This window comes from Poecilia reticulata, chromosome 12 (assembly GCF_904066995.2).
Source record: "Poecilia reticulata chromosome 12, P_reticulata-male-v2, whole genome shotgun sequence".
In the NCBI taxonomy this organism is placed as follows: domain Eukaryota; kingdom Metazoa; phylum Chordata; class Actinopteri; order Cyprinodontiformes; family Poeciliidae; genus Poecilia; species Poecilia reticulata.
The window spans coordinates 10,653,933-10,669,886 of record NC_088841.1 but is presented as its reverse complement, the minus strand read 5'-3'; the positions used below and the strand labels follow the sequence as shown (position 1 = coordinate 10,669,886).

Sequence of the window (15,954 nt, the reverse complement as noted above, 5' to 3'; positions counted from 1 at the left end):
AAAACCTCCCAGGAAAGTACAACAAAGTCGCTTTGACAAAAGAACAGAACTTGAACAGCATGTCTTCGTTGGCATTAAGCACAGTCTGAATCACTCCAGGGTGTGGCCCTAATCGTTAAAAAAAAGTATCTTTCCAGCCGTGTTCACTTTTGGCCAAAAACAAGTTATAAAGCTGTCTCCCACAAAGAAGACCATCTGAAAACTATTGCTTATTTAAAAAAATAAAAATAAAATAAACATTCTATGTCAAGATATTTCTCCTGTATTGTTTAGAGAATAACTCCACCTAAGAGAGGAGTTGTACATGACGTCAAAGCTCTTCATTCACAGCCTGCCTCCTGCACAGCAGGTATGTAAAGTTTACCGGCTTGAGGAAGAATGACTAACACGTCGACAATCCGCCTGTCCTGAGACATACAGGTTTACCTGGCAGGCATGAAAAACTCCACAGCAAACACGTTTCACCCATTTCAGTCGGCAGCAGCAGCGTATCTGAAAAGCAGTCAGTGAATTTGGACAACAATGGACTGTTGCTATGTGTCTCCTGAGGAAAAAGAAAGCCAAAGAATATCCAGAGAAATAGACAGGCAACTAAGAAAAGAGAAAGAAAATAATAAGGAGTTGAAGCTGCTGCTTTTAGGTAAGATTTCTGAGATATCTTTTGTGTGTTCTCTCTTTGGTGAGTCCATGTGATGAAGGTGAGTCTCAAGGTCTCTGGGTTTTTATTGGCGGAAATGGTATTCAGTTGTTTTAGTTTCTTTTCCTCTTTCCTCAGGATCCATCCTTCCTAGCTTCTTCTGTATAATTGTAGTCAAGATTTAAGTTGTAGAAATGGACTTTTTTAAGCAAAGAGTAACTGATGGACAGTGAGCGCCTTGAGAAAATATTCAAATCCCTCACACTTTCCACATTTTGTGCCAAATAAAAATGTGAGCACATTTTATTGTATTTCATGTTATAACCCAATCAAAAAAAAATAAAAATTGAAAATATTGACACACAAATATCAATAATTTTTTTTGACAACCTGGACATAGTTTTGTTTCATTTAATCACTTAATAATCAACAGAGTCCACATCTGAGTCTTTTAATGTCAATATAAATCCAACTATTATGTGAAGACCTTTATTTTACATTAGTAAGAAAAAAAAAAAGAAAAAAAAACATCATGCGGAACAAGAACTGTACCAGACAGGTCAGGAATATAGTTGTAGAAAAAATTAAGACAGGGTTAGCTTTTTAAGCAATATCCCAACGTTTCTCAGACCACATTTAATTCACAAACAGAGAAGAGTAACATGAAACTGCTGTGTAAACTTGACATTGCTGCTTGCCTAAACTGACAGGCCTGGAAAGGAGAGATCGACGATAATTTTGGAGGAGAAGTAGAGATCCGTAACGCAGATGGCAGGATCTGTTGGCATGGCAATTAATTTGCACTTTGTCAAAAAGCTGTGTAGGAGACCTGGTGTAGGGAAAAACCAAAGCTTGTCACTTGGACCTACATGCAGAGCCACAAATGTGGTCAGAAACGAACACAGGATGTCCCACAGAACACTTCCTCCTCCCACCGAAACATGTCGGTGCCAGCATCTTGCCATCAGGCTGTCTAAATGATGTGAACAAAAGACTTAAGTGTCTCATTCCTAAATCTGAAATGTAGACAACAGATAATAACGCTGGTGACATATTAATGTACGGACAGGAAAAAGCTAATTATGTATGATGTATAAAACAGGTCAAATAGTTTTCCAAAACTTCCACTGGTATTTCAACGCTTGCTGGATTTTGTAAATTTAAAATCAAAACATCTGTGTTTGCGATACAGAACGCAACATAACAGTATGACAAGAGGCTGATTACTATAATAGTAGAAACATTTTTTTCCATGTACTACTGCAAAAAAGGTCAATCCTTATTTGATATTTAAAATGGAAACTCCTCTTTACATTACATGCTACAATTTTAGGCACATTTGTTGCATGTTTATGTTTTTCAATCTGATTTTTTTATTGTCTTTGCTTTTCATCTCATTCATTCTAATTACTTAGGAACTGGTGAAAGCGGGAAGAGCACCTTCATCAAGCAGATGAGGATCATCCATGGCACCGGATACAGTGAATCTGACAGGAAAGGTTTTATTAAGCTGGTGTGTCAGAACATCATCACAGCCATCCAGGCACTGATTGAGGCCATGGGGACTCTGAAGATCGACTATCTTGATGAACTGAATATTGTAAGAACCTGTGTACTTATTTGTGTCATTAGCAAAACAAACAAGAACAATATCCTGAAATTCTTGTTGAAAATCATATAATTGCATCAAAATATATCTGTGCATTTTTATCACTGGGAAGCTGGAGTCTCTTGGTAGCATTTGCCTTCGTATGGCCGGGTCACTGCCTTGTCCACAGCTTGAACTGTACAAAAATGCATATATATGTGAGAAAGAAAATAATATATACATTTATAAATAAACATATCATTCAATCCTACCAGTGCTAATCTAAATGAGGTCAATTTGTGGTCAGTTTTGATCCTCTTATTTCCATCCTGCCAGTGTATCTGGAAGTTCCCATTTGTTTTCTTGTCTCGTTCTTAAAACTATTACAAAGTCAAAAACCGTCTGTAATACGACGTTACTTCAGTCGATCAAATCTCTTCGAGATCCTAAAGGCGCACAAACACTTTTGCAAAACTGACACACAATCCAAAAGTTTACTTAGTTCTCGGGAGGCCTGATGGTTCGGCGTTGATCTGGCTGACTGATACGACAAACAGGTTCAAACATCGTCATTCGAACTCATTGTGTGGCAGAACAAAGTGCCCCCATGCTCATCAATGTTATATGAAATGCAGACAGTTATTTCCCACTGTCAATGCATCCCACTAACATGATTATTTTTAGCTTCTGTTGTTTTAATTGGCTCATTTGCGTTCCACCACTCCAAAGTTTTATTTGCTTTTATGACAAGCTTACGGTTGCAGGAAATTTTTTTCTGTGGCCTGCATTGAAAATTTAAATAAGTAAAACTTCCCAGAATCTCACTGAGAAGATTCTGAACTAACCCTCTACGTAACCTGAGGAAACGGGTCTGTTTATTTCCAGAACTGAAAGGATTCCTCTAAAGATACACCATCAATCTACTAGCCCACATAAACTTCTACATTTAACATTATTTAAGAGTTCTTTTTTAGTTGACTCTCTCGTGGATGTTTGGTTTTTGTTGTCTTTTGCTTTAGCGCCATGCTGAAAAACTGAAAGAAGTGGAGGAAATTCAGGTGAAAACACTGGAGCCCTGGCAGGTGGACGCCATTAAGCGAGTGTGGAGTGACCAAGGAGTACAGCAGTGTTACGACAGGAGGAGAGAGTTCCAGCTGTCAGACTCAGCCAAATAGTAAACCTTTTTTTTCCTTTCCCTTTTCATGTCAGATTTCAGTGTTACAAAGTTGCTGTCCTGTTTTTCCAATATCACAAAATAATCTGACCTTCTGTTTCCTATTGTTTGGTTAATTTAAAATTCAAGATAGATTTTTTTTGTCATCTCTTATGCACAACTGTACATCAAAAATCATATTTTTCCACCCCATGCAGAAACACACAAATAAGATATAATTATACAAATTGGGAAGAACTTCACAAGTGATGAAATAAAAAAACAAAACTAATGACAGGATGAATGGTTGGGTCTGTGACTCCTATGAAATTAAAGACTCTATGAGTGTGAATTTTCTGGCTACAATTTATCATAACTAAGATTGTATTTTTTTAATTTTTATTTATTTGTGTCATACAGGTTTTAAAAAACAAGAGAACAAGCAATCATTGGGACAGAAATAACATGAGATTACATAAACAAGAACACAATTATTTGCTTATCACTAGTTTTTGAAAACGAGTAGGAAGAAGTGAACACAGTAACACTTTATGTGGATAAGACTTACCGAATGACGCTTCATGACAACAATCATAGACAAGACTCCTTCATGTTTATGACATGTTATGTCAGTGTTATAAAGTGTTACCGTGAACACTTATTCAGTCCCATCACTTCTCAGTTGAATGAAATATATTACCTACAGACTCAATAATTATCAACATTTGTAAATAAAACCATGTTATAATATTCTGTACGAAAAAGCCTGTTACAAACAATGATTTAGATGGTATCAATAGAATATATATATATATACTTCTTTTTCTTTTTAGTTATCTGAGTGATATGGACAGAATCACGGCCCCAGATTACGTTCCCACTCTGCAGGACATCTTAAGGGTCAGGGTTCCCACCTCGGGGATCATAGAGTACCTATTTGACATGAAACAAGCCATCTTCAGGTATGATTTTATATTGGTTTGATTAGCTGGAAGGCAAACTGTTAACAGAAAATTTATCTGTAAACACACGTCAGTTAATGTGGGGAGGGGGGGGGTGGGTAGGGTTGGGGGAAGAGTGATTCTAGTTTTTTTTTAAAATTTATTTAACCTTTTGAAGGAAATCAATAAAATGAGTGACTAAAAAAATTGTTGCTGTTCATATAGGATGGTGGATGTGGGTGGTCAGCGCTCCCAAAGGAAGAAGTGGATCCATTCCTTTGAAAACGTCACCTCCATCATATTCCTGGCAGCCCTCAATGAATACGATCAAGTCCTTTACGAGAGTCAGACAGATGTACGTTTTAATCCCGCAAAGTCCCGAGTACAGATTGTTTGTTCTCCAGCTTCAAAACAATTAAATATTCAGATTAGGCACGACTCTTCCTGTTTGCTTTCTAGAACCGGCTGAAGGAGAGCCTCGCCCTGTTCAAGACAATCGTCTCATCCACGTGGTTTCAGGAGTCGTCCACCATCCTCTTTCTGAATAAGACAGATTTGCTGGAAGATAAAATCAGAACATCTGATTTAGCGACATATTTCCCAGAGTACAAAGGTAAATTATACATGTTTCTATTCTGACTGTAAAATCAAACTCTTCAGTTACATATTATACAAAAGGTCCAGTTTTCTCTCTGTTCCATCATTTCTGTAATGACCTGTCTATTTCCTCTTTGCATCTTTCTGAGCCTCATTTGTGATGCTGTATTTACATTTACATTTTTGTATGCTGTGCAGTTTTATTTCGTGACATGAAACAGATTTGCACTGGCAAATAAAAAATCCTTCCTTTTGCTCTCTGTCCAAAAAATGTGTTATACACGGAGACGTAGGATTTATACCATCTAAGCAGTGAATGCAGCAGTGTTCACATTTTCTGAATTTTCTTCAGAACATTTGTTGTAGATTTGATGGAAATCGATTCAATAAACAGCGCTGTTTAAGTCATGCTCTTTCTCTTTCGTAGGGCCTTCCCATGATGCAGAATCAGCCAAAAAGTTTATTGAGAAGATGTACAAAAACCTCCACAAAGATCGTCATAAACCCCTCTACACACACTTCACCTGTGCCACAGACACAGAAAACATCAAGGTTGTCTTCAGATCAGTCAAAGACACAATCTTTATGGATAACATGGAATTTTTAAACCTTTAATAATGAAGCAGAGAGTTGTTCTTTTTTTTTTAATGTGGCGGTAACCACAGGTTCCAGCAACAGTACTGAATATTTGGTTGGTTTTATGGTTTTCATTTTGAAAAATGAGAGTAATTCAGAAACAGCTGAGCCAGCGAGGCAATCTACGCTGGCTTTAAATAATGTTTTATTGTAACGGCTTTAAATAATGTTTTATTGTAACGGCTTTAAATAATGTTTTATTTTAACATAGGCATATTTATTGTTGTCCAGTGTCAAATGTACAATGGCAAGAGGTAATATATGTACAGCCATTTATTTATTATGCCCACTTGGAAATTATGGGCGGTTTATAGTATGACACACTCTTTAACTCACTTGAATCAGAAGACGTCTGTCTTGTAAAGTTCTTTGGATGAAGAATGCCACAAAACCTGCTCTGCAGCTTTGTAAGACTGACTGCAGACACCATAAGCAAAAGACGAATTTATTTTCGTTTTAATTTCACAATGATGATGACACAATGTTTTACGGTAAAAAAACAACAAAAAAAAAGGTATTTTTTTGTTCCCACTGTCGTGTTTGTGGCAAAAATTAACGTGTCCTTCGTTGCACAGTTTGAAATAAAATGTGTGTTGTAACTTTAAATTGTACATAATTAAAAGCCTTGATTTTTATTTGACTTTCTTTTAATTTGTTTTTGGAAAAAAAACAAACAGTGTAAACCCACTTCATTTAGAATAATCACCTACACTTTATTCTTTTCTCCACCTTGTTCTTTTGTATTGAAACAAACAAACAAAAAAAGCTGTTGATTAAAGTATGAATGTGAAAGCAAATCCACATGACAAACCCTTTCAGCTGGAACCCGCCTCTTGCAGAGCAGGAATGTAAAATGTACCTGAACTGGATCCTGTATGAGGAAGAATGGCAGCAGAAACTCACCAACAATGTGCTGGTTTCAGGGAAAAGATTTCCCTGACACGTCTGACAACATCAGAACACATTTATCTCCGTCCGCTGCGGCACACTCTGGCAAAGAGAAGCTGCTAATCTTGGAAGACAATGGACGGGTGCTGCTTGTCTCCCGAAGAAGAAGAGGGCCGGAGGATATCCAGAGAAATAGAGAGACAACTTAAACGGGATAAACTAACTCTTAAACGGGAACTGAAGTTGCTGCTTTTAGGTGAGAGCTGAGAAAATTATGGATCCTCCTGATTATGCGATTATGCTTAACAAGTTTTTGTTATTTGCTTGTGTGTTTGGTTTGTAGTTTCTTTTACAATAAAAGTTTTATTAATGCACCACAAATAAGTTTTATGTTAGTTGTATGTTTGTCCTCTGGTCTGCAGTATCTCTAGTCAGTTGTTTTATAGTAGGTGTACAAAAACCACCTGTGCTTATTTTCTTGTGTAATGTATTGTATCTTTAGGGAATGCATTTTAAATGCCTTGAATGTTTCAATAAATATTCAGGTTGTCAATAAATCACAGTGTCTAATCATGAATTGGAAAGTAATACATCAAACAACAATGTTTAATGTTTTATGCAACATATTTTACTTTTGCAACTAAAGGCTTCCTTGTAATTTTGTGTTTGAGTCAGGTCTTTTTTTAATACCTGTTAGTTTCACTGAAACAAGAAATCTCAAGACAAGCTACACAAATCAGAACAATATTACCCAACAAAATAATACACCATAAAGAAAACTAAAGGTCATGTATATTAAAACACATTAAAACCTTTTCTTCTTCCACATTCCTCCTTCCCTGCAAATAAACCTGACTCAAACACAAGATTACAAGGAAGCCTTATCTTATATTTAAAGAGTCAATGTAAGATCTGTCGACAAACCTTTTGAACATGTTCATGATTTAATTATCTCATTTTTTTTTTGTTTTTTGTTTTTTGCAGGAACTGGTGAAAGTGGGAAGAGTACCTTTATTAAACAAATGAGGATCATTCATGGGAATGGGTACAGTGACAATGACAGAAAACATTTCACTCGCATTATCTTCCAGAATATCTTCACAGCCATCCAGACGCTGATTGATGCCATGAAGGCTCTAAAGATTGGCTATGCTGATGCCCAAAACGCTGTAAGAAACTGGAAAGCAATTGTTTATAAGTCCTCTCTGACATCTCTTTGATTACAAAAGACTTGTAGTGCTGTCCGTTGTCTCTTTATTGATTCACCGCCAAATGTAGCCCCTCTCAAACTTCTAGTTGTAGCAAATCTGTATTTTGAATGAATGGGATATCGTGCGTGCCCGGAGACTTTTGCTAAGCTTGCTCTGGAAACTGATTGTTACACATTGCTCCACTTGCAATCCCACTATTTAATACGTCCACCAACTCCCTGCAAATGAAATCGAATACTCATTGGTGATCAAAATGGGTTGCTAACGCTGTCCGGATGTTTTTCACGTTAGGGCGATGCGGAGAAACTGAGGCAAGTGGAGGATCTGGACAGTTTGATGGACTGGCAGGTGGATGCCATTAAACGAGTGTGGAATGACAGTGGAATACAAGAGTGCTATGACCGTAGGAGGGAGTACCAGCTATCAGACTCTGCCAAATAGTAAGATCTATTTTAAAAATTTGAGCATGGGCATGCATGACAATGGTTTCTGTACACAACAGCTAAATGCATGTCACAATATTAAAACTGGATGTTTTTTGTTGCTAATCTTTTAGTTATCTGAGTGACCTGGACAGAATCGCAGCACCAGGTTTTGTCCCCACTGTTCAGGACATTTTGAGGGTCCGAGTAGCCACGACAGGCATCATAGAGTACATGTTTGATATGTCAAAGGTCATCTTCAGGTATGCTGCTGCTTTGTTACGTATCTATCACAAATTCATTGAAAAAGGTTGATTTTACCACTTCAACCCTAACTTCTAGGACTTCATTTTTGCATGCATGCACATTGAATTTGTGTGTTTTATTATTTTTAATATTTTTTAAAGACAGAAGCAAAAGTCAGTTTGTTGGTCAGACCTATTGCAAGCAAAAGTTCAGATCAGCATGTCGTCTGTCTCTAGAATGGTGGATGTAGGGGGCCAGCGATCAGAGAGGAAGAAATGGATCCATAGCTTTGAAGACGTCACTTCTGTCATATTCCTGGCGGCTCTGAGTGAATACGATCAAGTCCTTTATGAAAACCAGGACGAGGTATGTTCTGACGGCGTCACTGATGCTCTGTTCTGCAGCTTCAGAAGGGTCCGGGCGCGGTGTTTGTTACGTTTATTTTCAATTTGCTGTTTTAGAATCGACTACGCGAGAGCCTCGCCCTGTTTCAGACAATTGTCAAGTCTGATTGGTTTCACAACTCTTCCACTATCCTTTTCCTGAACAAAAAAGACCTTCTGGAAGAGAAAATCACCAAGTCAGATTTGGCAGTCTACTTTCCAGAATACACAGGTAAATTTTGTCATGCTGCCACACCTGATTTTTTAATTAATTAATTTTTTTTGAGAAAATGTGTCCTAATTATTATTTACAGTTCTACAATTTATCACTTTTCACAATCACATATTATGAAAAAGTATTTTGCTTTAAAGATTATTTGATTTCCAGTTTACATTTTTGTAAGGAGAAGGTCTTTGGAGCGATTTTTGGCTTGATGTTTGGTAGCAAAAATTTACTACCACCAGTTCATTAACAATTGTTAGCGATTTATTCTGGTGCTGTTTGTTGACCTCACAGATGTAACACTTTAGCTCTTAAAGTGCTTTTTATAGTTTGCAGGAGAAATTTTGCTCATACCAAGTGTCAGGAACAGAAAATCTAAAATCCCTATAGAGAGGCTCATACAAACCAAAGCAGAAGCTTGGTCTTAGAGCCTCTTGCTTTCAGGAAACAGTACTAACAATCACTCTACAAACACTACAAAATAAATAAATAATTTCAGAGTCTAAAAAAAACTCAAAAGGCATGTTTTTACATAGTGGTAGCAACCATTAGTGGCACCTCTGATGAATGTAAAGAGTCCAACAGGAACTATGTAACTTCTCTATAAAGAGAAACATGAACTAAACAGTAAAACTCAACTTCCCTGAAAATTAACACCAAATTAAACCACCGATGATCCATTTCTGGTGGTTTGGGTTGGACCATTACCTTACTTTGAGCCTCAAGGTGACTCCCTTTTGATGGCTTTTGGTGAAGGCCACCAGATTTTTAATTCCAAATAGTTCACGGCACCATGCACAAAAAAAGTTTGATGCATGTTAAACTATATATTTATAGAAACGGGTAAATTATGAATGGAGCTCCTTGATTTACTCTAATCTTGTCCGCTCCTCCCTCCAACAGGACCGAAGGGCGACGCCGGTTCAGCACAAAAGTTCATTGAGAAGATGTACGTCCAATTACACGGCAAGGATTCCAAACCGCTCTATACACACTTCACCTGCGCCACAGACACGGAGAACATCCGGGTTGTCTTTAAAGCTGTCAAAGACACACTCTTTCAAGATAACCTTGAAAAATTCGGCATTGTATGAGAGAAAACCAAGTGAAGACTTTTACCTTTTGTAGCACAAAAGAACAGTTACGAATCCATGTTGAAATGTTTCAATATCAAAGTACTGCCAGACTCAGGTTTTTTAACCATAAAAAAATGAGTATCAAAGGTGAAGGTGTTTATTTTCTATGTATTGAATAACATAATTTTATTAAAATACCAATGTGTCAAAGTAATAAATTATGAAACAAATTCCATTGAAGTTATGCAATAGTATTTAGAAATATTCAACCTCGTCACCTCAATAGATTATCCTGATGTGGATAAAAGATTATGGCACTAAAAAAAATACCCCCAAAAAACTAACTAAGCAATCAAAATACTTTTCTCAGAAGATGACCTAAGTTCAAATGAAAAGTTTAACATTCGTGTTTCCATCCACCTGCCATGCAAATTTTGAGCAAAATTTTAAAATGTCGCAATAAAGAAAGTGCAAATTAGGCGCATTTCCACTTATTGGTTTCAAGTGAATCAACTAGGCCACCTAAAGCTTATTTTCATCAAATGTTGATACTATTCATGGCTGTAAAAGGAAAAAACAACAACACACACACACACACACACACACACACACACACACACACACACACACACACACACACACACACACACTTTTATGCCTCAATCAGATTTAAATCTGGTGAGTAAAAAGGCTTCATTACAAGACATTTTTCTGAACAACGGATCTTGTCGACTTGGAGTTGTACTTGGTATCCAGGGGTGAAAGTAGTTTTAAATTCTTGGGGCTACTATGACAAAGAAAATAATAAAAATTATATATATATATATATATATATATATATATATATATATATATATATATATATATATATATATTTGTGTGCTTTGGAGTTTCTGTGCTGATTAATTTTTTTGCCAAGCGATAAAAACTAAGTAGCTTCTGAATTGCTACAAAATAAAGCTGTATTTCCCTCAGCCCACTGGCTGCAATGTTGACACCTTGAGATGCCATGAGACCTAAACTCTGAACATCATGACATGGAGTGCATCCCAGTTCCATGTCTGGCATATAACCATTCATTTTAGCTTTTAAACTGGCTCTATTGATCCTGTGTCCACCAGAGGGATAATCAGTAGCCTAGCATCATGGCCTGTTCTGAAGATCCTGCAGCTTCCACTTCTCTTCCTAACATGGCGCCTCCTCATCCTGACTCTCACACTGATAGGAGGAACCACAGAGCTCTGTTAGGTTAAAGCTCATCTTCTGAAGTTGGGATATTTTTCCTTCAACAGGATCCAGAGGAATCACCTCAAACCAGATGATGGACTGGATTTTATTTCAACCTAATAAAAGGTTATTATTTTGGAGAAAGTGTCATTAAAATCAATATTTCCACTAAATAAGAGGCAAAAAAATAGTTTGATGGAGGAAAAGCCTATCTGATTCTGAGCTCAAAGCACCAAACAATTTTTTTTATATCAATTAATTTAATTTCACATACGTATCGCGGAAGAAGCCATTTGTTTGTTAAATACTTAATGAAACATATTTTCCGTGTTTGATGTTTGTTGTAAATGACTTATACTCACACAGAACGAGGTAATTAGTCCAAGTTTGTCGTTTATTGAACATTCAGAAACTACAGCGGGTGTGATGCGCCAAGACAAAGGTAAAAAAACCCGAACAAGTGATCACACCCGTTGCCATGGCAACCTCCTGCGCTCACAAGCCAACCCGAGATTACAAAAACATAACATTCAGTCCGTTACAATATTAGGTTTTCAGGCTTGATATTTATTTTGCGATCATTAATAAGCCTCCCTGAACACAGCGGTGGTTGATTAGTTCCTGCTCTGCTCGTTATTTTGGTAATGGAACCGAAACGCACAGAATTGCGCAACACCTTGTTGAAACAATAATCACTGAGATTATAATTGTTGTTTGAGCACGTAATGTTGATGTTTTGTTGTTGTTCTTTAATAAAGTTGTGGACGTTTAAATAAGGAGTCAGAGGAGGACGTGCTGCTCTCAGCCTCCTGGCTGCGTTCAGTTTGTCATCTAATGTCGAGATCGACTCAAAACCTTCCGCGATCGACGTGTTGCACCTCTGCTCTAGAAAAGCACGAACAGTTCAGAAACGATGTGAAATGAGAAAAAAGTTATTTATTAACTGATTAAGTCGTGTTTTAGATTGTTCTTGAAAAACTAATCAGTCATGGCTGATTAGTGGGTGAACTCACGGCTGCACAGTGAACCCATTGATTTTTTACAGCAGACAGCCGCTCCTCTCTTGAGGGTACTGCGTACCACCGCTAAATCTTTTAGGGGTACGCAGTACCCCGCCGTACCCCCCCCTACTTTCACCACTGTTGGTATCACTGTAAAATTCAATAATCATTCAAGCTGACTTTTGTCAACAGAAGTAATTTCATTGGTCTTAATGTGGCCTGGTATTTTCCAGAAAATCTGGAAAAAATAAACCACAGCTCCAGATCAACAACAACCCACCTCCACGCTTGACTGGTAGGTTGATATTCTTCCAGTCTTAATCCTGGTCTTTCTCAAACCACGGATCCAAATGTTCAAACGTTTGCAATGTGACAAATTCCAGTTTTTTTTTTTTTAATCCATTTACAAAACTCTTATCTCATCCAAATTCCTCTGACATCTTCTGGGTGACCTTTGATGTGAGTGGAGTGTCTCTTGGGAGTCGGGCCACAACATCCTCTTGTATTCTGTGTTCGACTCGCAGTGGCCACAGGGCATTTATACCAAACCTTATCCTAAGATTAGTATGCTTATTGAGGTCTCTTATTTTGGAATGACCAAGTAAATTTCTATTAGTGTATTGGATAAGACATTACAGAAAATAATCCATGAAAAATACATTAAAATAGATCACTTTGGCAAAAGGGTGCATTTGGGCATATTAAGTCACCTACGTTTACAAAATGCAAATAATTAAGAACTGATCGTTCTTCTCGGAGACGTTTTATACAACTACTTCAACGACGATGTTATCAGACAGGTTTGACAAAGTTTAACTCGGTACAATACAACACTTCCTGCTTAACAGCTTTGAAAGGAGGAAGTAAAAGTATCCCCAGCAGACAGATAAAGCACCTTGTCTTTTTTACCCCCTTTAATCAACAGTGATGATGGGAGTTTTATTTTAAAAAAAATTTGTTGGTTACCACTATCTTTTTAAAATACAAATAATAAAGCTTCATGTTGCGTATGCGTGTGTTGTAAGACCTCAATTAAATTGCATCTGTGTCTGGTTGTTTTCCATTGTATGTATATAAAAATAAAATGTATTTTAATTTACGTTTTTTTTTTTAAAGGATTTGTGATGAAATACAGCATATGTAAGAGAAAATCAACTCTGGTCTGGTTTCAATTATTTTTAGGTCTAAACTTGTGCTGCTTTCCTTGCACACATGCTATGAAACACATATTTTATTTTGCAGACTGTCATTTATTTTACTTTCACGGTCACCCAAAATGGAGAAATAAAGCTAAAAATCAGAATGAAATCAATATGAAGGCAGATTGCCACAACCAAGCATTTGAGTCGGAGCATGCCGCCTGCACAATAGGAATGTAAAAATGTGCCTGAGCCAGTCACCAGCTCACCAGCTAGCTACTTCTGGAATGAGGGTCTGCCAAAAAAGAAAAAAAAGAAATCAATACACAGCAATATCACAAATTCCTGACAGGTGCAAAAAACTTTGACAGCAAATAAAGCATTTCTAATTTTCTCCTGAAGAACAGGAACCCCTGAGGATTTCCGGAGAAGAAAAACCAAATTCAAAAGAAAGATAGAAAGTAAACAGGAGGTAAAGCTACTGCTTTTAGGTGGGCTACTTTACTGATAGTCCTGATATTTTTAAAACTTCAATAAAGGAAATCCTTCCAAATATCTACTTTAAAAACTGATTTAAAACTAGAACCCACTCTAAGCTGGAGTTCAAGTTAAGGGATCTTAAAAGATTGAAATGCTTGTTAAAAACGTTGTACAGAAAAAAATGATTGCTCCGACTTATTCATTTAGCTCGGCAGCTGTTCCTCGTGTGCAGGACTTTGGGAAAGTGAGGCCAATTAAAAAAAAAAGAAAAAAAAGTTGTGTCTCAGGATTTATTTACATCATAAAGTGTGACCTCATATCAGACACAACATGAATGGCGTGGAAGTTATTTTTACAGTGTGATTTCACAATTATTTCAAAACGTCCAGTGAAGGAATGCTGTTCCCCGTTTCTCTGGGACAACTTATCTCTCAGCATCCAGCAGATATTTGTCATTACTGTGTGGTTTTGACTGTATAATAACAGTTTAAACAGCAAACTTAAGCAGAATCTCCTCTGCCCTGGCTTGAAGGTAAAAGGGTTCAAAGTGAGCAGAATTACAATTTAACGGCTTTACTATGCAGTCATTGTTTTTCTGGGATCTTGTTTTTCTAACAGGTTCCCTGATCACAGCCACACACTTCCCTCTACAGTAACCATTTTTTCCCTCATTTGTTAGGTTCTCACGGTTCTCTGTCAAATTCTCTCTCGACTGCTGAATCTTCCACGATATTCTGACCACGAAGCCAGGAATCATCATCATCATCATCATCATCATCATCATCATCATCATCATCATCATCATCATCATCATCACCACATTTTCTCCTGGATAAAGAAAGTGTCCTATCTTTTACTTTAAACTAAGTTATGGAAATCTCTGTAAACAGGCACCTAAAAATCTCTCAAATACCACGCATGGTTTTAATACAGCAGTCATCAGTTTGAACCTTTTTAGAACTATAAGACCACACTGGTTTTTACGTTGAATCTGCAAAAAACGTATATTAGGAAAATTGTCTTCGAAGCTCAACAAAGATTGTCACGAACCCCCTCCACGCAGTCCCGCCATACCACAGACTTAAGCAACTTCCAGTTGAAGGTATTTTCCCCCAAAATCATTTTAATGCCACAGGAATAATCATAAACACCAATGACTCTGAATCCTGTTTCTTTAATGTTTAGATTTTAGACAGTGTGAACTGTACCGAACTGCTTCCATCGTCTTAATGCAACATCAGCCAATCTGCTGAACTTGAGCCACGGAACATGTGCAATTCATCCTGCCTCACAGTAGGAAGGAACAAGGATATCCTGCAGCTTGCAACATTTGCTTAAGTTTGTGCTTTTTGATTAAAAGGTAGTGCTTATTTTTCCTCAAAGCGTTTTACTTTTCGCCACTTTACGAAGAAATTTGTGTGTGGCATTTTGTAAGGAATCTGTGTGCACATTTTTATTGTATTTTTAAAGAAAGGTGTCTGTCTTAATGCCTGAAAGTCCATCAGAGCTGTAAAGGTACTGATTAACAAAAGGCTTCACACTTCCTGGCATGGTGTCCTCATGAACTTTGAACTAAACAAGTCGCTTGCCTCTGCGTGTCGACTTGTTGCTGAGGAGTGTAAGTGAAATAAAAACATTTTCTGTTTACTGAGCATTTATAAAAGCTGACTATCAAACTTAATCTAGCACTTTTATGATTGTACTTTGTTTTGTTTATGGCTGAATAGTTCAACGCGGTTAGACCACATTGCAACAATCAGCATAGGTAGAGGTAGAGAGACTCCAGATGCTTTATAGTTATCTTTTTCTTGCAAATGCATGTCTGCGCTAGACATTGTGCCAGTGTCCTTGTTTGTCTGTTCTCTACTTTCTCTCTTGCTGAGGGCTAACGCTGCTGCGCATCTTAGCACAAAAAGTCCAGACTGTGTTACACACGGCAATAACACCACCGAGCAAACAAACAAACAAACAAACAAACAAACAAACACAGAGATAATATTGAAAGATAATTACAAGCAGACGCACACTTCTTGATATACCCGTTTTTTGTAGCACCGCCCGAGGAAGCAGCTCTGTCGAGAGTAGCAGGTGATGCCCTTATTTGGA

The 15,954-nt window shown here is 37.3% G+C and overlaps 2 protein-coding genes across 2 annotated transcripts; both read left to right on the top strand.

The window, feature by feature from the left end:
• Window positions 1-376: 376 nt before the first annotated feature.
• Window positions 377-6,187, top strand: LOC103473463 (guanine nucleotide-binding protein subunit alpha-14-like). Its single transcript, XM_008423741.2, has 7 exons — window positions 377-640; window positions 2,053-2,237; window positions 3,245-3,399; window positions 4,212-4,340; window positions 4,545-4,674; window positions 4,779-4,932; window positions 5,344-6,187. Exons 1-7 carry the CDS (start codon window positions 523-525, stop codon window positions 5,529-5,531), a joined length of 1,059 nt encoding a protein of 352 aa, XP_008421963.1. The 5' UTR covers window positions 377-522; the 3' UTR covers window positions 5,532-6,187.
• A 108-nt stretch (window positions 6,188-6,295) lies between these two features.
• On the top strand, window positions 6,296-10,231 carry LOC103473462 (guanine nucleotide-binding protein subunit alpha-14-like). The gene is made up of 7 exons (XM_008423740.3): window positions 6,296-6,696; window positions 7,425-7,609; window positions 7,943-8,091; window positions 8,208-8,336; window positions 8,556-8,685; window positions 8,781-8,934; window positions 9,829-10,231. The coding sequence occupies exons 1-7, from the start codon at window positions 6,576-6,578 to the stop codon at window positions 10,017-10,019; spliced, it is 1,059 nt and encodes a 352-aa protein (XP_008421962.1). The 5' UTR covers window positions 6,296-6,575; the 3' UTR covers window positions 10,020-10,231.
• Window positions 10,232-15,954: the final 5,723 nt, after the last annotated feature.

Coding starts and splice junctions, on each gene's coding strand:
- LOC103473463 (XM_008423741.2), top strand. CDS start 523: ATGGACTGTTGCTATGTGTCTCCTGAGGAAAAAGAAAGCCAAAGAATA. Junction 641..2,052: donor GTTGAAGCTGCTGCTTTTAG/GTAAGATTTCTG, acceptor CTAATTACTTAG/GAACTGGTGAAAGCGGGAAG. Junction 4,675..4,778: donor TTTACGAGAGTCAGACAGAT/GTACGTTTTAAT, acceptor TTTGCTTTCTAG/AACCGGCTGAAGGAGAGCCT.
- LOC103473462 (XM_008423740.3), top strand. CDS start 6,576: ATGGACGGGTGCTGCTTGTCTCCCGAAGAAGAAGAGGGCCGGAGGATA. Junction 8,092..8,207: donor CTATCAGACTCTGCCAAATA/GTAAGATCTATT, acceptor CTAATCTTTTAG/TTATCTGAGTGACCTGGACA. Junction 8,337..8,555: donor ATGTCAAAGGTCATCTTCAG/GTATGCTGCTGC, acceptor GTCTGTCTCTAG/AATGGTGGATGTAGGGGGCC.